Source organism: Formica exsecta, unplaced genomic scaffold (assembly GCF_003651465.1).
Source record: "Formica exsecta isolate Colony F162 unplaced genomic scaffold, ASM365146v1 scaffold122, whole genome shotgun sequence".
Lineage (NCBI taxonomy): Eukaryota > Metazoa > Arthropoda > Insecta > Hymenoptera > Formicidae > Formica > Formica exsecta.
In genome coordinates, this window is record NW_021848556.1 from 1,813,973 (window position 1) to 1,840,898 (window position 26,926).

Below are 26,926 nucleotides of genomic sequence, written 5' to 3' on the forward strand. Positions count from 1 at the left end.
GGTTGTGTGGTTGACATTTAAAATATTTGGATTTTAAAAGGTTTCTTAATTTACGATAGTTTGCACACTCGTACAGATTAAATGAATAAGGACAAAGAGATCGATGACAAAAACATAAATAAAGCGAGTATATTGTAGCGTAGAGAATTTAGGAACACAAAAAAGCCGGGTAACAGTCAACCATGGGGACAACGTGAGCAATACAATATATATACGAAGATACACGAATCTGTTGTATTTTTTGCCTAGATCGAGGAGCCAGGACGGACAATAGAATCGAACTTCTGCGATACAAGCGTAGTCGCGATTCCCACACTAACAGAGCGACTTACGGTCGCAAGATTTGCTTATTTGTGGGCGCCTTCCCGATGCCGTCCTCAATTCAACATCCTCCATGATCGTCTCAAATTTTTCTCTCAGGGATGACGTTCGTCCCATCGGCGGCGGTTGATCCTTACATCGATCCGATTCCAAATCGGTGCTCTGCGTTGTCTCATTCATTATGCAAAGTTTATTTTCGGAAGGAGCCACTTTCTCGATTTGAGAATCGTCTTCGCTTGCAGCAGCTTGCAAACTACCTTGCAAAAACTTCATACGATTCAATCGTATACGATTCGTCTCCCTCAAATTCGAGCTCTCTGATTCTTGTACTCTGACTCTCTCCTTATTACACGACGAAAGTCCGATTTGTCTTTTTTGGTCAATGGCAGAATACTTGAATGCCTCCGAAATCTTTCTTTCATTTCCAGAATAATCTCTTTTTAGTGTCTGACGTGATGATATAACCGATATCGATGAGAGATATCTTGATGCAGACGAAATTTTCGAGGATGTCAACAATGGATACGATTTCCGTCTCATTAAAGGAGCATTTAACATATCATAGGGACTCTTTATTTTCTCGAATTTCAACGAATTTATATTGATTGCAACATTTCTATCGAACGAACCAGATATTTTCGATTTTTCAAGTGTATCGAAAATCTTTCCATTATCGGATACAGGTATATCAGATACAGATTTCGTTGTAATTTCTTCGTCATCGATGATCACATGTTTTGCTGTCCATAATTGATTATTGCATAGTGTTTTTTGTTTCACTGTTTCGTCTCTCAAATAGGAAGCTTTTGACGGGAAAGATTTATAATACCCATATTTCGTTTCGCGTGATTTTTCATCGCTCTCGTGTACATTAACATGATCATTAAATTTGTTGGATTTGTCGACACGATTTCTAATTTGTAATGCAGCAGACGTTTCCGATTTTGAAGTTGTCTTATCTAAGAGAGAATCAATTACCTCGTGGCTTGGTTTTGACTCGCGCTTGTTTAAAAATAGCTTCTGCTTTTGTTCGGTCCTATCGCTTTCTTTCGATCTTAGATTCACGAGCGATGTATCTGAAAGCGTTCTTAAATATTTGAAATTTGAATCTCCATTGCATTGTCCTGTCGAATTATTCGATGCGGTCGAAGTTTCTGATGACAGCGTTGTATTGTTTAAAGACGACAGACCAGTATCGATGTCGACTAAAGCAGGCAAGCTCGTACTGATTTGTGGGTTGCTGTAACTTCTTTGCAATAGCTTCCCCATTTCTGGATCGACCTCGAACTTCAAGTCGTTCATCGCGCATTCCGCGCCAGAAAATATGTAATCTTTTGGTACAAAGAACCGACTGTTCGAGATGTTGATGCCATACGCATTTCCGTTGGCGTTTTGAATACCGCGAATATTTTTCAACAAGGAACTCTTGGCCATCGCGTCTTTATCCGACATGTTTGTGACAGTAATATAAAGTTTCGGATAATCCTCCGCGATTATCGGCGATTTATCGGTCAGACTATGAGACTTGTCCGATTCAAAGTTATTCAGATTTGAATAATACCTTGAAGATTCGTTCCTCGAGATTTTTGTTTGTCTCGGATTCTCATTTGCTAAATGCGCATCCGTTTCATTTGGAATACATTCGGTGCGCCGATTGCCGATACGAAAAGCGGGACAGACTTCAATCTCCTCGCCAGAAATGAGTTTATCCTCTAATTTGATAGCCTTTTTGGTCTCTGACGCAGTGTCCGCGATAGCCAGGCTACTATCCGGCAAACCGAGTCTATTTTGATATGGAGAAGCGATGGCATTAACGTCCTCAGGCCTTAGTTTATGTAAGTCCTGGCCGTTTGTTGTCGTTTTACTGGATACGCTGTTTCGTAACGAATGTTTTTTCGGATCGTAACGACTCTTTAATATTGTTCGACCGCGTTTTAATATAACGCTGGCCGTTTTCCGTTTACTCCCGTTAGCGATATCAAGTGTCTTGCAGCAACTCACTGCAGTGCTATCTAGTACGCAGTCCAGATTAAGGAAATAGGAACAATTACGAAATTAATAGAAGTATCTCTCGATAACTATGTAAAAGATATTAAATGAAAAAAGGAGAAGAATTAACGTTCACTAACAAATTTGTTTTCATTCATAAAAAAATATCTTTTCTTATGATATTTATATATTATAGTAAAATTTTAGTATTTTTTCTTTCTTTTTTCAGAAAAAATAATTTATGTATTAGAATATTTATATATTCTATGCAAAATATCACGCATTTGCTATTGTGCTACCGATATATATGAAACAGTCTTTTAAATCTTCATAATATATTATCACATAAGTTTCTGCTTCAAAATATAAATCGGCCGTTTTATTTACCTTTGTTAAGTTTATCGAGCTGTGCTTCCAGCGATCTGAGTTTATCCCTCTGCGCCTTGTTCTCCATGACTACGCGTTCAAGCTCACTCTGGGCCTCAGTCTTGAAGTCATTGGCAACTCGCACGGTCATTAGCAAATCGGTCTGGAATTGCTCCCATTCTGCGCTCTCCTCCTGCCTCAGCTTGCGCTCGTCAGCTAACGCGCGCTCCAACTCGTACTGTCGCGTTTGCGCCTCGCGTTCCCTTCGCTGTCCCTCGCTTAACGCTGCCTTTAGCTCCCGTTTGTCTTCCAGATGCCGTTGGCACTGCGCTTGCAATTCTGCCAATGAGTCCCGAACAAGTTGCAGTTCCGTGCTCACGGATAGCCGCTCATCTTTCAGCTGATTCAGTCTGTATTCCAAGTCATCTATAGCGGATTTCGCGTTGTTTCGAGCTACCTGAAAGTTTATTTAGAAATAACTCTCTTTATTTGTTTCTAATATGAATATTAATGTCCTTTTTTACGTTTTCATAGTTATTGTTAAAAAAAAAACTACTTTTTTGATAAATAATTGGAAAGCTTCAAACTTATGACTATGTTACATACACACACACACACACACACACACACATAAAAGCTTCAAACTTATGACTACGTTACATACACATATAGAGTAAACATACTTTATATTCTTCCTGAAGCTGCGAGTATTGATCCCTTAGTCGATCGTGGTCGCAATGGGAACGTGCTAACTGTTCCTGAAGTGCCGCCGCCTGCGTCTCTAATGTATCCTTTTCTCGTCTGGCCGCATCCAGTAATTCATCCGCTTCACTCTTGTTCTCCAGCTGCCTCGATTGTTCCAGCTCCTCAATCTTTGCTCGCGCATTCTCCAATAGAGTCGCTAATCTACTGATTTCTATACTGCGATTTGCACCTTCCTGCCTAGCTTCTATCAACTCTATGTCTAGCTGTTTCCGTTCGGTATTCGCGGCGTCCACTGATGCTTCCAATAATTCGAGGCATTTCGTCAAACGTTCCGTCTCAGCCGCACTAGCGTCAGCAGTCGCTCTTAGATTTTTCAACTCGCTAGTCAATTCTTCCTGCTTTTGAAGCAGAGCCTCTCGTTCCTCTTGTGCACTCTGTAACCATCATGTAAATAATTAATAACTAATCAGTATATCGCATTATATATAAATACACTCACTTTTAAAAGATCTACTAGTTTCTGTTCCCTTTCTGTATTGTAGCCTTTGGATGCTTCCTGTGGCTGTTCATCCCTTAAAAGCAACTCTTGTAAAGTATCGACCTTAGATCGAGAGTCTTCTAGCTTCTCCGTCTGACGACATAGTGACTCCAAAAGAACTGTCTTCTCTTCAGTTAGTCTTTCATTATCCGCTTGCAACTCTGTTAGTTGCGTCTGTATAATCATTAATCATTAATTTGTTAGAGGCTAATATCTCCCATGCAATTTCAATAATACTCTTTTCAGCATTAATAAATAAAAGCAAACCTGTAAGTCGCTTAATTCTTGAATAGTTGCCTGCAATTCTTCATTTGTAGAATAATGTGTTTCCTCCATTTGTAAAATTCTGTCCTGCAAACATGCAACCGAAACCTCTGACATTGAGCTGGAGGAATGCTTGTCCCAGTCTGGCGTGGTACACTGAGCTCCTTCCTGAGGTACATTGGTATTGTTTGCAGAACCATCTTCTTGAGGGATGGCGATAGAGGCTGGTGCAGAATTGTGAAGTCTTGAAGCATCTAGTAACAGCTGTTGTTTCTCCGAATCTGATAGCGGAGAATGTGCTACATCCCTAAGACGAGCACGAAGGACTTCGTTTTCTTCAGTAAGACGTTCTAGCTCCAGGCTATGCTGCTCCTATTCATTAAAGCAACAAATATATGCAAATCAGTATCTCATAAACACTAAATAATAGAACACACACACATGCAGTTTAAGAAGATAAAAATATCATATGTAAAGCAGAACATATCTTAAATAAAAAATATTAGCATCGTTTTAGCTCTCTATAATTATTTAATTAAAACGGCTCTATTATAAATATTTGATAGTTATATTTAAGTCATAGTCTACACACACATAAAAGCCACAATATGATCATGTAATATTCCAGACTAGAGAGTTTGTATATATAAAATCACGATATAAAAAAATATTCTAAAAAAAGTCGTGAAAACACGGCTACGTCACAATCATAACATTCGTCTTGTTTGGGAAACAAGAGTTCGAGCGAGCGACGCTTCGGTATGACGTCTCATAACCGTCGCGGTCCTGGCGAGGGGGCTGAAGGGAGGGGGCGAAGAGCGATTCGGTACCGGATTCGAGGTTAGAATTTATGCGAACGATCGCGCCGGCAAATCGGAGCTCACGGTCACGAGTAACAAAGACACCGCGATATTTACTGCGTACTTTAGAACGAGCGGGCTTTACCGTGGGCGACGAGAAGCAACGCTTCTTCATATCGGATTCGCTCGGTTTCCCCGGCTCTCTTCTCCTCTACTACTTCCTACGTAAACTCGTAAACATCCCCGATCCCCGCCGCGTTCTACGCCCTCTGGCTCCGTCTTCGTCCAAGCGAAAATCACCTCTCTCTTTTTCTTTTTGTCTAATACTCTAACAGTTACACGAGTTCTAAAGGAACTGAAAAAAAAAAACCGATACAATTTCCGACGTTGCACAGAAATCCGAAAATGATCCCTTCATTTATACGCGACGACGTAAATGCGATTATTGATGTAAATCTTCCATTTTTCTGCGCGACGTCGAGATTTGAATGCACCGAGATTATAACGGAAAGGATTTTATAATCCTTGTGTGAATAACGATAAGATAGGAGGTGGGGAAGGAATAGCAGCAAGAAGAGGGCTTGAATTCATTCCGAACAGCAATTGCGAGAATGTAACGATTGTGGAAGCAAATAAAATTATAAAGATATGCAGATGAAAAGAAGCCGAAATAATAATAGGATGATTTTCATATTTGTATAATAGCAATAAAATCCTTGAAAAATGTTTACATTTAGAGAATAAATACGAGCTTCTTATATTAAATATTAAAAAATTGTGAAAGAAGATTAAAGTTTTCTATTAAAAAATATTTTTTCTACAAATATATATTTTAGAATACCCTGTAACGCGCTAGACTCATATTTAGTTGAGAATGGCAACATATGTTTTATTGGATCGATCTATTTAAGTGCAATTTAGATGCAAAGAGGATATTTTTATAGCCGCTCCTTCTCGATTGTACCTTACGTCGTCTTCCTTGTACGGTCGCAAAAACGCGAGGAAGAGAAGAGGGGACAGCGTGTAGGTATGCACGTGTGCATATTTAGGAGGGGAAGGAAAGAATTAATGCAAGGAGTCAACTGGAGATGAATTAGAATAACACCGCGTTGCAATGTAATTTATTCATCGAGTGTATTTTGCGACGCAATCGTTAAAACGTTTTGCATTCGAATCATCAATATCTCTTAGCTGATATACATAATAGCTGATATAATGTGATCTTTACAGCTTACTGTAAAGATGCAAAATATAATTTTATTCGAATAATTTCGGTTATTTACAAATCAATAATTTAATTTTATAATTGCATTAAGATGATTTTAAACCAAATCATATTAATAAAAGATCGATCAATGTTATCTATTACTATAAATGAAAGAGTTAAAATTATAGTAAATTTTTTAATTTCTTTGTTTAAAATCCACGCGTTTTGCGCATTATTATATATTATATCAATCGTATAAAATTACAATAAAGAATTTCTATCTGCGCGCATCTAGATAAACGCATCCGAAATAGCTACAGTTGGCTCCAACGCGCGAAATGAGGAGAAGGTCACAGACGAAATATTATTTGTCACAAACACCGAATTGTGGAAACGGCTGTAACGATGTCTTTATTTATATGAGTCGACTTTTAACTTCTAATAATGACAAGAAACTCTATAAATTTTGTTATGATCAAAACAAATTTAAATTATTTAAATACAGAATGTTGGAAAAGTAAAAGCTTATAAAATATATATATATATTATATGTATAATTGTATACAATAAGACATTTTTCTGATTGCATTGTATCCTCGATCGTTCGAAAAATAATAATAATTTTAATTTTCATGAAAAAGATAGCAAGAGTGATTAAGAAGAAATATGAAGAAATTACACATATACAGATTGATTCAGGTGATTCGATATCGAGAGAGATACGATCATAATAAAAGATCGTACAAGCGCGAGTAAAATCTCTCGAAGAAACCAAGAATAGTCATCGTGCATATCGATAACCAGGATAGATTGTATAAATATTAAATTAATAATAAATATAAAAATTCCTGATATGATTATGATGATCAAATTTGCAGATATCACGTATGTTATTATAAAAGTCCGAATCTCACACCGAGAGAGTCGTTTTTTAATATATAAAATAATCGTCTTTTAATATGAAATTAATATGAAAATTATTTCCCGACCTTAGTTCGACAAATAGTGAACCTGCCGGGAGGCTTACCTTGAGGGAGACGAGCTCGACACGCAACTCGCGCAGATTATGAGCATCGGACACCGCGTCGTGCAGGTTCGCCTCGAGACGCGCGCGATCCTTGCGTAGGGCCTCGATCTCGCGCTCCAGCTCCTGCATCCTGGAGGCCTTGGCGGGGCCCTTGGATGCCGCCGTCGTCGCCTTGGATCTGGCCGGCTCCTTGCCGCCCAGGGAGCCGGCCCAGTTGTTCCCGGTCGACGGAACGTCGCTCTTCGCCTCCAGCGAGGACGCGCTCGACGCCTGGCGCAGCGGCGCCGATTGCTGCTGCGCCGACTGCTGGCTGGGCTGTCCTCTGCGAAACAGCGATTTGAACTTCATCATGGTCACTCGACTGATCACCGCGTATCTCAAACAATTGTTTCTCGTAAACGAGAGAGGAAGTCCGAGGGAAACGTAAGCGGGATGATTCTTTTTTATCCGAATCTCGTCGACGAGGAGAAGCGACTAGGCAGCCTGCGACCTGGAACGACCCTCGCTGTCAACGGACGATGACATCGTCCGTTGTTCCCGTTAGCGAACGCTTCGAGGACTCTGACGTGGAGGAGAATGAACGCGTCGGCAGGATTCCTATCATCTTGTCATCTGGTTACGATGAATGGATGTAATTGTTGTTAAGTCACGGATACGAATTGACGGTGACTATCGCAGGCGTTCGATAACCGTCTCCCGATTAGATTCTCGCGGAAGGACGCGAAGTGTCGGCGTGCGACGAGAGGTTCATCCTCGAGACTGAACGAGGAATCCTGATAGTGGTTTCGATTGTGTAACCATGTGTGAATTAATAGTATCTTTTAATAATATATTATATTTTTAAAGCGTCCTTTGAATGAATAGCTTTTCAATATCACGATTGTGTAAATAATATATTTTAGTTATCACTTCGCGAGATTATATTATGTGCAAAATTTGCGGTGAGATTTCTTCAAGTCTAAAATGCATCCGAGTTATGATGCACTCAAACTTATTGTTAGCCTTGCTTAGAAGGCTTTTATCGTTGATCCAGATAAGAATTAATCCGTATCCACACAATTAGTTTATTTGACGAGGACAATTGCGAAATCGCGTAATGAGAGTTTCTCGACTTTAAAACACGTTTAAATATCAATTTATCTTCAATGCGCTCGAGAGCGCAAAATTTATCAAAATAGAAATGAGTAATTTAATCGATATCTTTAAAATTAGTTTCTAAAAAACGACCCTGATATTCGAAAAAAATCAGAGTTTCACGATCTTTAAACTCGTTTAAGATTCGATTTTCAATGCGTTCGATAACACATAATTCACTATTGTCGATTTAGAGTCAATTAACCAATCTCAATAAATTCCTCAAAAGGCGACCGTGAAATTCATATCGAGAGTTGCTCGACCCACTCAAATTTCAACGCACTTTCAAAATGCGTTTAAGACACATAATCTTAAACTCAGTTCTTAAAAAATCGCTTAAGTATCTAATTTTTTACAGTTTCAATTCATTTTGTCTATGCGCGACAAATCTCAAAACGCACTCGTTAAATTCTCACATCGCTCACAAAATTTCGGTTCCATCTAAGAACGCATTCGGATGTATCTTCCGCGATGCATGCAACCTCCGGCGTCTCTAAATGCGCAAGCACAATAATTTTGACATCTGGAACTTCACCGAGTAACATCTTTAGCAGCGTTTTAAAGTCGGAACCTTCCGTTCGCTTCTGAAGCTGGTCATCTCCGGGACAAGGATCTCTCTCGTTCGTTCAGGACACACTGTGACAATGACGATGTTATACGACATGGACGAACAATCGCCGCATCGTGTGGCGAGTGCTCGTCGAGGAATTCGAAGATTCGTGCGTGAGCGAGCGGCCTCGAGCCACTTTCCTCGACGCGTCGAGAGTCCTCGCTTCGTCTTCCTCTACGGAGATGACCCGCGCCGGAGGCTGACGAGGAGCCTCGTCGTTGGTCGCGTCGCGCGGCGACCACTTGTTGCTATCCGTTTCGTTCCGATCACGGCGCGGAAGAACGACCGAGTGGCACTGACTCCTCAAGGATCCCCAAGGACGACCCAAGGCGCGACGGGCGGCCGAGGAATGTTCTCGAGAATAGAAATTCGGTTATCCCGAGCGCTGGGAACACCAGAAACGACGCATACCGTACGACGGTGCATCGAGTACTGAATCTGAATACGCGAGTCGACAGTCTTCCCCTCCCTCTTCCCTCTTTCCCCCCTATAATTCTACCTTGGTCCCCTCTTCGCCTTCCCGACCAAGGCTTTTCTTAGGCGGCCGCCTCGCTGGACCCCGAAGGGCCAACGAGTTGTAAATGTAACCAGAGGTCGTACTCAGGCCGCATTCGTCGGCCATTGAGGAATTCTCTTCATCGCAAATTCCCTCGTGATCCCTTGTGTCGCCTTTTAAAGAACATAATTATAGATTGCTTTAAACTTATCCGCTATTCAGACCAAGGATTATATACGCGTGCAGAATAGGTTCGACGGTCAAATTTAATTGAATTCCCCCCCCCCCCACAAAAAAAGAAAATCATTGGATAATGGTTTAAATTAAATATATATGTGCGTAATTAATGGTAAATATTTAAGATACAAAATGTAAATTTGTGCAGTCTATATTAACCGATGTAATCTCATTAGGATGGAACAAACAGATGTTCTTTATCAGAAATTAAAATTATTTTTTTCTCTATCAGAATTTAACGTTATACTCTTTTTGCACTTTATTTCGAATCGTTGAATTGTTAAAAAAAAAAAAAAAAAAAAAAAAAAAAAAAAATTGAAATTTTTGCTAACTATATGTTCCAAGTTAATAATCCATTATATAAAGTAAATTTAGAAGAATAATATTTTCTCGTTTATAATCTCGAAACTTTCATGCCTGAATATTTTTAAACAAAATATTACTTCAGTATTTGACAGCTGATCAGCTGTATGGGAATCGTCTATTACCGAACATCCTTGACGACCGATCTTTCAGAATTTCAAAATAAGATCCAGTGGAGCCAATGTTTGTAATAAATTCAATTGACATTTGCGAAATATCGACTTATTAAATTGATTGTCGGTATTGTGCTGTGCGTACGTAGGATACGGGAAGGGTTAAGGTAAGCCAATCGTGGTAATGGCAGATTAACGATCTTCTAGCGGCCGATTGCCCTTTGACGCGCTTCGATAACTCGGAATCGCATCGATTTTCGATCAGAGAAGGAAGAGAAAAAGAAAGAAAGGGAGAGAGATAATTACCCGGACGAGAGCTGATGGTATACGGGAGAGAGACAGCCATTGGGCTCTTGGGAACGGGTACGGGCCTCGTCGCCGTCGAAGATGGTACGACCGTGGAAGAGAAGGGAGGAGAGAAGCGGAGAGGAGAGCTGCTTAAGGAGGCCACACGGAATCCGCAGACGTCTCACCGGTCGACCAGTTTTCTCATACGGTCGACATATGGTATGTACCCGGTGGCTGAAAGGTCTTCTCGCCTCGCGATTTGAAGTAGATAGAAACAAGCAGTTTTCTTTGTACCTATTTACATTCTTTATTTTATTTGTACAATTATATTTATGTATAGATACTTTTTTTCATACCGAGAACTTGTATTTGTATCTGGATATACATTTGTGTGTGCTCAATTTTATTCGTATCTACTTTTTAAAATTATAATTTAAAATATAAAGTGGCTAAAATTCAATAAATAAATTTGTATAGATTGTGTAGATTTGTTCTAGAGATTTTTGTAATGCAAATATGTAATTGCATTCAAGTACCGATAATAAAGAAATTTTTACATCATCAGATGGAACTCCTCAAGGAGCAGGATGAAATGTGGCACGTTCGAGAGATCAAACCTAGCTGTTCGTCGCTCGTTGAACGATCGAATGACAAGCAGATACTATTATCAATTGTATTTGGTTCTTATTGATGTTGTAAAAGTATTTATGATACCGCTTGCGACTATCAGTGTTATTCCATGGTGCCACGAGTCTCCGAGCTTCTCGTCAAGATGATTTATAAATAAGAAATAAAATTAAATCGAAATTAATGTTCGGAGATGCGAGTCTAAATTTTCATGTTATAATTCAAATTCTCTCTTAAAATCTTCTATATATAAACACGATTGACAAAAAATGTGGACAAAATATTTAAAAATATTATTTCAAGAAGTTATTAATATTATTAACGCTGATTGACGCAAATATTTCAACTGCGCACAATTTCCACGAAAATTTAAATTTTTAATTTAGCACAAATTCATACTTTATAAAAATTCATCCCTAATTTGTATAAAATTGTGGAAAATAAATATATTTTAACATTAAAAGTTTAATGCGGTTCGACAAGAGGGAGAAAGGAATCGAAAGCAAGATGACGCATGCTTCGCGATTGCATCGTGATGTGCGGTAAAATCGTTCGTCCGTAACGATGGGGCCCCCGCGTCGGGCCCCTAGCACGGATGCACATTCGCACGTGCACCAAACCTCCGCGCCCGGGGCAAACCGGTATGCGTTTTTCCGACCGACGGAAATACGACACTCCTCGACGACGATCCCTCGAGCTCTCGTCAGCTGGTATATGAGCCGCTGGACGGAATGGTGCTATAATAATCGCGAGTAAAAATGCGAGCACGAGTAGCATACACTTTCCCGCATAATCTCTCCACACCGTAAAACTTTAGATTTCTCGCTCTTTTTGCCAGAATATCATACATTTAAAAAGGAAGAAAATAGGAATATGAGCTGCAAATTTTTAAATCGTTATAATGTGTGAACACGCTTAACTCTCTTCAGAAAAATATAAAATTATGTCACGATAATGATATATTTTTCAATATCAAAATGTAGATATAATATAAATGTAGTCACACAATTATTCGCTTAATTTTATAAATTGAAAATATAATATCAAACTTTTCCAAGCTTTTCTTTTTTACTTTCACGAATTATATTATGTTCCTTACAATGGATTGGATATGACTTATATTACTCAATGGCTCGTATATTCGCGTGAGAATTGGAGAAAAATTGTCTAAGGATATTTTATGCGGCCATACATCGATCGTAATCTAAGTAGACGGATAACAGCGGCACATACGATAGTTCCTTGCGCGAATAGGCACAGTATCAATTTTCATGCACGTGGCGAGGCAATAAGTCCTCGCGACGACGTCATCGTCCAGAGGACGAAGTGATAGAGCCGGACATGAAGCTCCGAGATCGGAGAGATAATGCAGAACAGAGACGGCACTGTGCCCTGGTGCGGTATCCGCGACCGTTTCTTGAGATTCCGTTACTACAAGTACCGATAGAAATTTTCGCCGGATTGTCTCTTAGAATGAAACGGTATTTTACTCAATTATTAACGAAATATAATTTTTTCCCTTTCGTTGTTTTATAAAGTTGGAAGATTTGTGTGTGTGCACGTAATTTCTATCAATAAAAATGAATGACTCGACAAAATAAAATTTTCACTTTCTATATTACAGTTTTACCTCTTTATATTTTGTCTAACTTTGAAATTAAAAAAAAATTCCATCAGAATTACGTGATAAACAGATAAAAATCTTATCGAGGGGAATGAAAGTTATTTGGATTAAATTTATTGCACCGTTTTGTTTCCCATTATATGTCGTTTTTTACGGATATCAATGAATCCATAATCGGAGAACATTGCTGACTGAAAAAAAAAAAAAAGACGACTCACCGCCTCGAAATTTACAGATCTGTTTATTAATCATTATTCATTCAGCCATTAATATTTCAACATCGCATCATAGTGATAAGTAAGCAGTTATTAGCGCGCATACCGAAGCCGAAGACACAAGACTCTGCGATACGATTTAAATTTCTTGCAGAGCATGCGCGATATACATATCGTCGTCGAATTCGATGAGTGCCGTCTCAAGGCAATTTTATATTACGTGATCGTCGAGATAAAAATGTTTATCGCGTCTCTCTTGGATCACGTGGCTCACCTGAGAGTAAATATATTTGCATACTAAATCGACGTTGTTAATTTAAGCGCGTTTTAGATTCAACATTTTCACAGTTCTTGACTAATAATCAGATTTATAGTGTATTTAATTTTGCGGCGAGGATATGTTAATTAAATTATATTTATCTTGTAAAAAAATTAAATCGTATTTAGATGCAATCGTAAAAGTATATTTTAAGTGATATATTTCACAATATTTTATTTCGTATTTCGAAAAATATCGCGCTATTATTTTTTTACTCGAATTAACGATTGATTCATTGTGCTCCATTACACATTTATTTTGAATTGCAAGGCTATTACAATTATCGCGACGTTCCGATGAAATTCTGAGGAAAGATGAAATTCTATTCTATTTTCAAACATTATCAGAGATATCCGATACAAGCGAATACTTGAAAAAAGAAAAGAACGGCTCTGCTTTATCGAACTCTGTCTCGGGTTCGCTTAAAGTATGTACCTTTATCTCCCGTGAACGAGACATAAGTAGATATCCTTATCACAAGGTGTAGTGTACAAACCGGCCGTATTCGTATCGGCCACTGACGTCACTCTGTCTATAAAGGTGTTTCTGGTCGGGAAGAGATAAATATTTTTTCGTTGTCGAGTTGCGCTTTAAAGTTATGCAACTGTCATAATCATGAGAGAGAAAGTGACTGCGGAGAACGATGAGAAAATAAAAGGGATCCTATAAAGAATGTTCTCTTCATCGAGGGAAGAAAAATACGCTGCTTGAGAATGAAAAAAGTAAAATTTCGAACGAGATAAACGAGAGAAAAAAATCCGAAATACAATGACAAGAACGTGGAAGGAAAACACAGAGACGGCTTATTTATTTATTACTGTGTAAACACGTTTATCAGCGCAGCCATTTGTGCAAATAAATATTGTAATAGTCATATTTCGCGTCGAGAGAAACCATGCTCGGAAACATCTGTCATTCTTCTGTCGGAGACTCTACAGCTGATAGCTGTGCACTGATAGCTTTTCCTCCCGCTTTTATCTTTTCATCCCTGATTTTTATCGGAAATTTCTTATACATGCAGCAATACAATGATCTACCGAACTCGTTCTATGAGACTCGAAATTCGTTTCGATCGACCAAGTAAGGCTGTCGCGGTTGGAAACGTGGCGATAAATCCGGGAGCGTATCTTTTGAGAGCAATGACGTCAATCTCGCATACTCTTCTCTCATTGTTTCTTTCTCGCTCGGACACGAGAGAAGTCAATTGCCTCTCTGCCCTTCTTCGGAGACCCTTTCGTTTAGAAGCCGCTCGCTCGTTTCCAAGCGCGCTTTACAAAGCAACGGAGGCGACCGTTTAATCGTCACCGCTCAACAGTGGCTGCTCTGTGTTGAGATCCCCGTCTCTGGTTCGCGACAAAACCAAGGGACAGCGTTTAAACGCTCGATACATCACCGACCGTGCCACGTTCTTACCGCGTTTTTAAATTGAGTGCAGATGCCGGCAGAATAATGAACCTCTTAAAAAAAAATCGTTATGTTACACGATCACTTTTTAGTTTCCCATCATATATTTTTCATCGATTATTCTAAGGTAAATAATTCGATTACAAGTACGATAGATATAAATTTGTCTTTTATTTTCAAAATTAATTTTTCACAAAGTTAAAAAAACATTATTCAAATACAATGCCAGAATCCGAAGATTGACGAGATTGTCTGATATCTCGCCTGAGAAGAGCAAGAGTTAAAATAATTTTAAAAAATATAACGAATTTTTTATATAATTATATTTCGCGATTTGACACAAGAAACTGCAAATGCATAAGACTTTCCGATGAAATAAACGCAGTTGGTATTTCAACTATTGTAATAATTCAGATATGTTGCGCTCTGTCGAGAACAATGCGATCGCGTCACACGTTACGTTAAAAAGTGAATTTCTATCTCGCAAGATCGCTTTCGTGAGAAAAATCAGGTTATCCGCAAACTTTTACAAATTTATTCGCGATGTATCTTCTCTCTCGCGATTTTACGCGACTCGGCGCAAATGCGGTGAGCGCACCCCGGCGCGCGTCGCGCCGCCCATTGACTTTTGATTCACTGGGTATGTGGGTCGGTACCAAGTGCCGCTCTCATTGCCAGAGAGTGGGTCGTTGGCTAGTGATGGGCCTGAGACCCACGCGTATACCGGCATATCGATACCTAAGTGTTGGCGAATATCCGAAGGCGCGAGTTGTTCGGCAAAGATTTATACGATGCAGTATGCGCGTTACAGATATAATATTAAATTTGTGCACGATCGAAATAAACAAAGCAAGAGTGTAAAAATCAAATAAACGCGCATGGAAAGATACTCTCGATCTTTATCGAATTAAAAGAAGCTCTGCACTACTGCGAATGTTTAAGGTTCTCAGAAGCAGATGTGTAAAATATAAAGTCATGAACGATAAAATCGCAAATTAGCTTCATTTTTTAACACTTGTCAGCGTATAAAACGCTAAATAACGTTCCCGGCTTTGAGAGTCCTCGAGTTCATAAGTAACTTTTCAAGGGCCCATCGACGATGCTTCGCATTGAACTCAAGTTTGAGATACAAACAGATCCATCCAATTCTTTTGCGACTTTCAATCATCCGTTATATCGAAACAATATCCCAAAAATTTTAATTTAATTGTGACATATATTTATTTATTGTTATATATCACACGTATTTGCATTTATTTCTCATAAAATAGTTAAAAATTATGTACTCTTTTTTGACGAAGTTATTACGGACTTTGCAGTAAGGAAATATTTTAAAAGAAAGTTGCTATAGATGCAGCTTCGATAAAACAAATAATCAGGATATTATTGTAGCCTCGAGAATTTTAAACTAGTTTAAACCGCACGGTATTATATATGAAGATAATAATTCGCCTCCTTTTATCCGCGAGCGATATTTCGAAAGATTCGCGAAATCCAGCCACAGAAAAACGGGAAATGAGAGAAAGTGAGCGCACGAATGCGAGTCGCGCGAGACACAAAAGCATCAAGAAAATCCCGATATCAGTTGTTCAATGTTGTTAACACTACAATATACAAATTAATAGTTCTTCTTGAACAATTTTTGATAGGCTGTGTATTTATAAATTTTTATTCTCTCTGCATGAATAAGTTTCGAACTTTTATGTACCACATGGTACTAATTAAGTAAAAATACGAAAAATTAATATTATAAAAAGTTAAACTGTTTTTAACAGTTTTTCCTCAAATTTTCCTTCGTTCATCAATTTATAAATATATTCCGCTTTTTCATATTTTTAATTATAGATCTCTTTTGGTTTTATTATCCTTTGCAAATCACAGAATTCAATAAACGCGCATAAAACTTCTACATTTCTACGTCACCTTATATATATTTTATTACGTCGTTAATTATCGCTGTATGACTTTCGAAACTCGTTTTAGAAAATGACGATTTATTCATTTGCAGCAAAAAATGATTTATTTATATCTAAGGTAACGGCACAGTTCGCTGGATTAAAGTTATAAATCAATAATGAAAAAGCGACTGGTTTGACGTGGCTGGATATATTTTCGGCGGAAGATCGATCTATCGATTATGCGTCAAAAACAGGCGGCGCAAATTAAACGCGATTAGTTGCGCGTCGAGCGACTGCTTTTTCATGCCATATACAATATCTGATATACATAAACCGAGGCCGACGAAAAATCGGATGTAAACGTATCAAGATTAAAGAAAGAGAGAAAAAAAGTCGTAGCATTCACTTCGAGATAAAAATTCATAGACACGGAAATACTGTACCAGATACATATATCGAGGTCAACCAGAGAACGCGCATACATAAGAATCAGGAATGCTGTATATAAATACATGTTAATATTATATTTTATCTCGCTAAAATATTAAAAAAAAAATAAGAAGATATAAAATAAAGAAAAATATAATAACTTATATTACATCAAAAAAATTAATAATTAATCGCGCATATATGATAGAAAAATATCGATCGCGTATTTCGCGAAAATTCGCCTGTACGCAAATCATTGTGTCTGTCGTTACCTTAGAAATAAATATCGCGTATCTCGCCGAGATACATACATATCAAGATCGCGGTCGAGCATTCGGTGACGCGGCGGCGATCTCGACGACGTCCCCGCGGAGGAAGAATCGAGATACCCGGGGATATATATCCTCAATACCATTCGTACAGCGCGTGGCATCGAGAAATCGATGGGGAAGAAAGGAGCGCGAAGCCCGGGGCCGGGTCGTCGAACCCGGTTCGCGCGAACTAACGACGAACGGACGCATCTCGCGTGCGACGCTTTTTTCCTCTCTCTTCCTCTCTCGTTTTTTCATTCTCTTATTTTTTATTTTATTTTACAAACGAGGCGCATGCAAGGGATCATGCTTGAGGACTTACTTTAGCCGCTGATTCGTCGGGTTCGTCGCCTTGTCTCCTCGAACGACGACGGTGCGCTCGACTTTCTTACTCGCCGCCGGCCTTCTCGCGCTGAAGAGCGACGCGACCGCGTCCCTTTTTCGCCCCGCAGTCGGCGCTGATCTCGTTGGTGTCGGTGCCGCTGCAGTTGCTGCTGGCTCCGCGGGTTTTGCCCTGAAATCCGCATTAATTAAAGATTGACATATCTTTTTTCTTAATTGACGGAGGCATTGACCGCAGCGAGACTAATTCGCCGAATCGCGCGATGCGCTCTCATTCTGTCCATTTTGGAAATGGACCGCAATTGTAAAGACGCCGCGTCCGAGGCGCCGGATTAATATTAATTCGTTAGATATTCTATGTGTGGCATATATTATCTCGCAAAAAAATGTATTATGTATTAACAAGCAATTGATATATTATAGACGACGTTTATCACAGGAATTAATAAATTATGCAAACCAATGATAAAAATATAAAAGAATAATCGTGTTCAAACGACTCGATGATATGTCGCCTGTTTGTTAATAATATGTATTTCGCGAGATTTATGCATTGAAAATCTACTGTGCGTCTAATTCACGTAGTATCATACAGATATATAATATATATATACATAGTATCATACAATATATATAATATCAGAGTGAAGCTGATATTTTATATATATATCTCACACATACACACACACACACACACACACATATATAAGCAAACATATATAGATATAAATACATTACATCTCGTTATAACTTCTCAAACAATTTGCGAGAAGGACAGGATATTTATTCGACAAAAATCTTCTCGTACTTGATAAATTCCTAACGCGCTATATGTAAACAATAGTACGGCCTTGACCTTGTTCATTCATACGGCGACACTCGAGCGAGTAGGTATAGTGGCGTAAGTCGCTCCACATCTATCATCGTATTATTTTTCGAAGCGTGATCATTCTTTCTTATTTTTATCATCGGCTTGCTTAATCGATTAATTTTAGAATCTGTACTTTATATTCGCGATGTTTTATTAGTGATCGAAAATGATAATCGATTTCACTCTGATATTACACGATACTATGCGAATCGCGAGTTAATATGATAAATCGTCAGGAAAGATATAATTGAAATTAGCGTTGCAAAAGCATAATAGATTTTCAAAATAAATCTCGTAAAATACGTATTATTAACAAACAGGCGGCATATCATACGAATCATTTGTCACAAAAATTAATCGAGTATGCGAATCGATGATAACAATATTAAAGAACAATCGCGTTTCAAAATATAATACGACGATAGACGCAATTATTTCATAGGTATTTTGCGCGATATATTCATTTGAAATAGAAATTGAAGTGGCAGGATATGAATTATAAATTATTGTTTCATTATGATATTGACGATAATTATTTCTTTAAATATATTTAGAGAGAAAAAATATGATAAATCGTCAGGAAAGATATAATTGAAATTAGCGTTGCAAAAGCATAATAGATTTTCAATGCGTAAATCTCGTAAAATACGTATTATTAACAAACAGGCGGCATATCATACGAATCATTTGTCACAAAAATTAATCGAGTATGCGAATCGATGATAACAATATTAAAGAACAATCGCGTTTCAAAATATAATACGACGATAGACGCAATTATTTCATAGGTATTTTGCGCGATATATTCATTTGAAATAGAAATTGAAGTGGCAGGATATGAATTATAAATTATTGTTTCATTATGATATTGACGATAATTATTTCTTTAAATATATTTAGAGAGAAAAAGAGATTCAAATATATTCTATCTCGTGCTTTGAATATTTCATCGATTTACATGTAATTTGCTAATGATTTTTGAATTAAGAATTATCAGTAATAAATGAATCGTAAAATCGAGTGACAAAAAGAATCAAGAGTCGTGATTCAACATCGATTATTAAATGATTAGCTAAAAAACCAAGGGACATACGTGCAAAATATTCCCCATTATATATTCATTGTGTCAAATATTTCGTGGTGATAAGCGTCACCCGTTATTCGACGCTAATGTTTTACTACGCGACGTATAGTGCCGATAGCGTGTATATATTAACAATAGCGCTGATCTTGACCTTGCTTCACAGTGACACTCGAACGAGGTAGTAATGTAAATCGCGCTCCGCATCGGCGTATTATCTTCCAAAACGCGATCATTCTCTAATTTTTATCATCGGCTCGCGTAATTGATTAATCTCTACGATAAACGATTCGTATGATATATCGACTGCTTGTTAATACAATAATACGTATTTCGCGAGATTTTATATCGAAAATCTACTGTGCTTTTGCAATACCAATAACAATTATATACTTTCTGACAGTTTATTGTGTGATTAACTCGCGCCACGACACACATTTAATTAATACAATCATTATTATAATCCTATTTTTAATATTTTAATATAAATCGCGTATCGCATAAATACATTTTATTGTACATCGTTGTAATTTCTCAAAATGTATTTTTCGAGATTTATTCGATCAAAATCAAGTCGTGAAAATAATTGATAAGCATAACTATATTTTCGAATATTGAAATCTGCGGATATCTATTTTAAATTTAAATTTAATTTCTTTTATTCGCTCTTAACTTATGTTAACCTAATGTAAAATATATATAAAATTATTTTAAAAGATGCTGATATATACTATTCATTAGCGATAAAGATATTGTTGCAATGAGTGTCGCCAAATGAATTATCAAGTGGATCATAGTTTTCGCGTTGCTTTTTCATCTCAATATAATAAAATTTGCGCATCGTAATTAATCGAGAATGCCGTGAAAAGTGTCGCGCGATCGTTACATATTTTGCTAATCAAAGCTAAACATATTTTGGCGTGTGTGTCATAAAGAAGCATCAATGGATGAAAAGAAGAGGAGGAGGAGGAGGAGGAGGAGAAGGAGGAAAAAACTTGGATATAGGCGTCGGACGATGGCGAAGGTGAGTAATTTATAAATTATTTATTATTTGTAAAATCGTTCGTTTAAAATTAATGACTCCGCAGTAGGTAATCCTAAATTATCGTGTAACATAATGCATATAAAAAATATTTAAACATTATTTTTCTATAGAGATTCATAATTCTATATATTATTTTTATATAAGAATTATAGAATTTTATTATATTTTTCAAAAGTTTATTTAAATAAAAACCTTTTTTTGTGTGGAAATTTATTTTATTAAATGTCTAAAAGCAAGAGAGAAAAATAAAAATGTTTGTGCTTAATAATTAGATTTTTAAATATTAATTATTTTGGCTACTCTGCTTTATGTTACATATAATTTATAATATATACAATTCTTTAAAAAATAATAGAAAAAAAAATTAGACAGTTCCAACCATATATGTAGCTGACTTGTTTCTGTGTCAACATATTTAAGATTGTATCGCTTTCATAACATATATTCGCGCCTACGAATAACGAAGAATATAAATGACATAAACAATCGATGTGCAATCCGTAATATCGTTGCATAATAAAAAATCGGAGGCGGTGAACAACCGCCTATTCGCCCGCACGTTCGATAATGATCGGTCCAGCATAAACGCGGGAAAGCCGTTGAATTTCTAGTTACGCAAGGAATCAATAGGATATGTATTACGTAATGCTCGCGCGCGTATTAACGTAACGCGATTGCCGAGAAGTGCGTGTACGATGCAGGTGATTAACGGGGAAGGGAATTGCGTAACGCACGTGTGCGTGCGCGCCGTTAACATTTCCCCCGCGGAAATAATTAAGAGAGACGGTGGCAGTCGGTTTCACGCACCAACGCTAATTTCGTTATCGCGTCTTCTCGGCGGCTAAGTTATAATCGGGAAAATAACGCGCGGAGGAAGATGTCTCGTCGAAGGTTGCATAATGACCTCGATGCCGGAAAAATTTTTCATCATTTCAAAGTGAATACTATTCACTGATAAATATAGAAATATTATCATTAAAATATTAGAAAAAAAAATAAGAATTAAAGTAAAAGCTTTTATAAAATAATAAACGCGTTTACAAAAATTATATATATATTATATGCAGCAATGTAAAATGTGAATGTCTCTCAGATTGATAAATGTATATAATATTTTTATCATACACATATAAAATCATATAATCGTATATATTTGCGTGTGTTACGATAGAAATTAGTATAGTCGCATTTCTTTTCGCGTTAAACGAATTCTGTCGTTATCGTCGAAGATATCGTGGATCAAGATCGCGCGTTTGCAAAGGACCAGGGGTAAAGATCGAGGCGATCGAGAATCCGACGAGTTATACCGTATCCAGTATATCTCCGCCAGCTGATGAGGTCAGATCGCTAACCGTTGGTCAATGCCCTCTCGTCAGATCTATTTGTTGCGAACGAACGAACGAAAGAACGAACGAACGATCGATCGATCGATCGATCAATCGGTGGGCCCCGTAAAACAGATTGATTTCGTTTTAAGCGGCATTACTCGGCCGTAACCCGCACTCGGTTAACAATGCTCACCCGGCATTACGTAAATCATGAGCGATTTGTCGTGCCGCCGATAGAATCGAGTATTAAAATCGTAAGTCGTATTTCGTGTCAACAAAAAGATACACGTAGAGATATGCCAACCTTACTTTGAGAGAGAATTTATTTACAGGGAGCGAAAACAAATTGAAATATTTTAATTATTACATAAAATGGACAGAAATAATTAAATTAAATCTTTTTACAACAATATCAATAATTATAATTATCAACTAAATTATTATACACATATACACAAATATATATATATATATTTAGTTTAGTAAAAAACTCTCTTCTAAATTTTATTAAAATTTTATTATATGATATATTGTTTATTAAGGAACTAAATATATTTGCATAAATTAATATTTTAATTTTCCTTATAATTTTCGATATGTCAAAAATAAGTTCTCGCTTTTTCATCACGCGTGTGTGTTTTTCGATTATTATATAAATGAACGAAAATATAATGGGATTGAATCATCGCTCGCGTGCATTTGCATTAAAAGAGTTTACGTGCGCGTTTTCCGTCTTGTGCAATGAGTATCGCAGATAGAAAAGTATATTTTCTAGAAGACGGTCGTCTAGACCGGCTCGTAACACGCGTATGGACTCATTTATCTCGGTTACGTGACGTTCGCTCTCTCGTCTCCGAGAATCGGATTTTAAGTGATAAAACGCGACGTGAATTTATACGAGAACGTTCAGTAACTCTATCCATACGCGAAAGCGCTATGTTGCATTAACAGCATTACTAAGAGAAATGTGACACACCTTGTACCTACCTATTATTAATCTAATAAAGTTGCATGGTAATATTTTCAATAAAGAAATTTATATATAATTTTTACGGAAAGATTCGTTGGTTTGTTCACTTGGCACGAGAATTTCTGGATGCAAAAATTTTAATAGCTTATCACGAAAACGAAAATCTAAGAAAATAATAAAGCTACTTAATAATTTCTTTATCATAAAATATTGCAGATCTTTGAAAATAAAACAAACCAATATAGAAAAATACAAAAAAAAATTATGTGGTTTCTTAATAATATTTCAAAATGATTTTTATCAAAAATAAACATAAATAGTAAGCGAAGATAGATAAAAACAATAATTTTGAGGAGCCATAGGAAAACAATAAAAAAAGAAGGGAAGGGGACACCCGGGTTTGAACCGGGGACCTCTCGATCTGCAGTCGAATGCTCTACCACTGAGCTATATCCCCGATGAAGCTTCTCTTTTTAAATAACCTTTTTCAACGCTTCAACAGTCACAATGAAATTTTATAATAAATATTCATATAATTATCGTTATGTTAAACCAATGAGCAGATCTCCAATGTGTACATATAGTACAAAATAGAAAAGAGGAAAAAAAAAACATTTTGCAATAATAAAAATTTAGAATTTTGATTTAATGATATTATTACGATAAAATTTCATTGTAAAACATTATACATGTAAAATCTCGAAAAACTTTAACTAAAGTCTGCAAATTTTATACTTTCTAAAATGACATTCCACATATTTCCAATTAATATATATATATATATATGGTTGAAGACAATTTTCCCGCGCATTCAACAATAAAATCCGTCGACGAATGAAATGCGGTGCCAAATGGTTTATCGAGTCGCGATGCAGAATTCCCAGAAGCAAAAGTTAGGAGTCATCTGTGTAGTGGCAGGTGGATAACGGATTTCTTGGAAAAATAACCGGTTTCCCGACCCGTGACGTACAAGAATACCGTGCTACTATGTCGCATACATTACGATTATGATAATAAGCGATCTTATTACTACGCTATACGACGATGAAATTGCACGCCAGCGTCCTCTGCATCGCGTCTCGTTCACTACTAAGAATCGGTTACGATACGAGATCGATAATGCAGGACTTTGTAGAAACCGCATCGTATATTACATTCTCAAAACACATTTTGTAAAATATTAAAATAATAATAATTATCTTTCACATGTTGAATGCAGTTATAAAAATTGCTTGTCGCATCTAGATTTCGATTTATCCTTTTCGAAAAATTAAAATTTGAAGGAATCCAATTTATTATTTGCATCACAGCTGTTTATTGTTCAATATAATATATTTATTTATTTAGATTCTGAAATTTATATATAAGCTGCGTATAAATTTATAAGTACATATATACGCATTTCTGTACCGAATTATTCGTCGTGCTCGCCAAGCAATTTTTATTATAATTCTTATTACATATGTACTTACTGTTTTCCGCTGGATTTTTTCGTAATCGATAGGGTATTTTGCGTGGTCCGTTTAAACGGTGCCCGCCCGCCCGAACCCACGGACATCCCGCTTCGAGTCTGAAAAGAACGACATTTTTCAATGAATATCTGTTATTTGCGTGAGTTACTTTGCAATTATATGTTAAGCCTTAATCATAATTTTAATTAACGTTGGAAATCCTCCGACATAATATAAAATGTGATACAAATAAAACTTGGTAATTAAATTCACATATCGAGTTACAAAAATTGGTTTTCAAGAGACAAAATCTTCTGTATGCAATATTTGCATTTAATAAGCACAAAATCGTGTATCTTTATTGTATAAAGAACATTTGTAATGTGAATAAAAAGTAATAAGAAAAATAAAACAAATATATTTCTGCGCACTTTTATTTTAATAATTATCGAAAGTAGGAAGAAATTAAATATAAGAAAGATTCGACATTTTACGATCGATTTCCTGCAGAAAACTCGACAAGAAAATGATTAAAGAAAAAAAGTTGTTCATGCAGATAACGTAATCTTCGGCGCGATAATGTCCTCGCTGCAGAAAAAAAGAGAGATCGTGGAAATTATATTCCACAGAAATAAACAATCAGGGGTACGTTGGCAAAAACGCATTAATACGCATCGTTCCGCTCTATTTCGCGTACATCGCACCGCGGTAAAGGGGCGACAATTAAACCATGGGGTAGACCATTTTATTTATATATATATATATATATATATGTGTGTTGTAAAGTACCGGATTATCGAGTGCGCGGATGTGATTTTGTAATAAAAAAACAAGATCGTCGGGCTGGATCGCCGGTGCTTTCGCGCAAATTCAACTCGTTTCTCTTTCGCGATAATCAATGCGTGTATACGTGCGACACACGTGTAATTGTCCTGGACGAGTGTAAAGCAAAAAAAGAAATAATTATTAGTAGCCGCGCGCCAACTAATGTTTCCGTGACGCTCTGATTCAGCCATGATTTATATTATGATGGACGGATAAGTAATCGAACGCTGTAACGGTGACAGATATTGAACCAATTTATGTAATAGTTATCACATTTTGAATATTACATGTATAATAACTCTATCTTAATAATATATTACATGTTATAATAACTATCATAATTAACCTTTCCACGACAAGCTATTCTTGTTTTTTCTGTGTAAAGGTAAAATGGATTACCGGATTATATAAATTAATTTGTAATCATTTTTATTTGTAATAATTTAATAGCTGCTGGTTTTTTATAACGAAAAAGTTAATATAATAATTTTCACACATAATTTTTTAGTAATTATTCTTTCAATAATATCACGCCGGGCGCGACTTTTACTTCTCATTATAGTTTAAAGTATAATTAATATAATTCTTTGAATATTGTGTAATTTATTATAAAATGTATCTAATGTCTACGATATTGCACGAAAAGATGAAATAGATTTAATTTTATTAATCTTTTCGTAAAAGAATACTTCTCTTCTAGATAAGATAAAAATTGGATTATCACAGCAGAGATATCAGTTTTTTAAGCAAATTCAAATGTCTAGCAATAACTTAGCGGGAATCGAAGAATATCTACTTAATTTGTCGTATTTATTTACAAACTTATATAACATTGCATTTATAGATTTTTTTTTTGCAAGGAGGCTGTAAACTCTTCAATAGATGCGACTGTGAGCCATTATTTTATCTTTGCCTTATCTATCTTTTTCCCTTTATGTATCATTACATATTGTGTATCACATGATAAATAAGCTCGATGTTTTTAGTCAGCACGTAATTATATTTTTGAAAGAAATATAATCAAAGTATATATATTTATATATATAAAAAATATTTCTGGTGCATTATGTTACTCTTGTAGGAACTATATATTAAACATCTAAAAAGGATATACAAACATATGCGATATATGCGTAAGATATTACCGAATTCCCACCCAATGCATCTAGAAACTGCCGAATCATTTTCAGTAGTGGATGAAATTGCACATTGAATCACTGCCTTACACACTCTATACACACCATACACATTCTCACATTACACATGAAAAATTGTCAGTCTTTTCCAAACCCATTAAATCATTGTTAATACGGATGCACACTTCAGGCGTGCGAGATAATTAAATTAAATCAAATGCTTCTTTCGAGAGACGCTTTTAGATATTTTCTAAAGAATCGCCTTCGCGTTAACAGAAGCATCGACAAAAAAAAAAGATGTCGTCCAATCAGCGTGAATCATTGCAACGAAACTTTGTAATTTCAGCGTAACACCGGGAATCGCGTGCCGATTTGACAGAAATCATATGTTCGACACAAATTTGAGCAAATGAAAAACGTGCAAAATATATATTTCATAGCAAACGTAGATCTCGTGCTTCACCGACACCGCGATACTCGAGGAAGCTCGACCGAAGACTGACGGAATTCGAACCGGCAAGATAAGAATTAAGTTACCTGCGATAAGCTAGAAAATATCTAGAGGTAACTTTACGTGCACTTGCTGGCGAGC

General features: G+C 36.6%; 1 protein-coding gene and 1 non-coding gene across 6 annotated transcripts in view; both read right to left on the reverse strand.

Moving 5' to 3' along the window:
* The window catches only part of LOC115244663 (cytospin-A), a 55,090-nt gene that overhangs the window by 1,651 nt on the left and 26,513 nt on the right, over positions 1-26,926 (reverse strand). The window contains exons 1-9 of one of the 5 annotated variants that reach the window (XM_029822522.1): positions 26,344-26,574; positions 24,395-24,492; positions 17,608-17,799; positions 7,218-7,539; positions 4,187-4,555; positions 3,881-4,093; positions 3,360-3,815; positions 2,698-3,133; positions 333-2,333 (exon numbers count right to left, since the gene is read on the reverse strand). In XM_029822522.1, coding sequence (XP_029678382.1) covers positions 333-2,333; positions 2,698-3,133; positions 3,360-3,815; positions 3,881-4,093; positions 4,187-4,555; positions 7,218-7,539; positions 17,608-17,799; positions 24,395-24,492; positions 26,344-26,382 — 4,126 coding nt within the window. In that variant the 5' untranslated portion in view covers positions 26,383-26,574. Of the gene's footprint in view, positions 1-332; positions 2,334-2,697; positions 3,134-3,359; positions 3,816-3,880; positions 4,094-4,186; positions 4,556-4,775; positions 4,876-5,128; positions 5,265-7,217; positions 7,540-17,607; positions 17,800-24,394; positions 24,493-26,343; positions 26,575-26,926 lie in introns of those variants that run through there. The other 4 variants (XM_029822513.1, XM_029822546.1, XM_029822530.1 and 1 more) reach the window with 4 other exon arrangements.
* Positions 23,308-23,379, reverse strand: Trnac-gca. The gene has a single exon. It is a non-coding gene; the product is annotated as a tRNA-Cys (tRNA).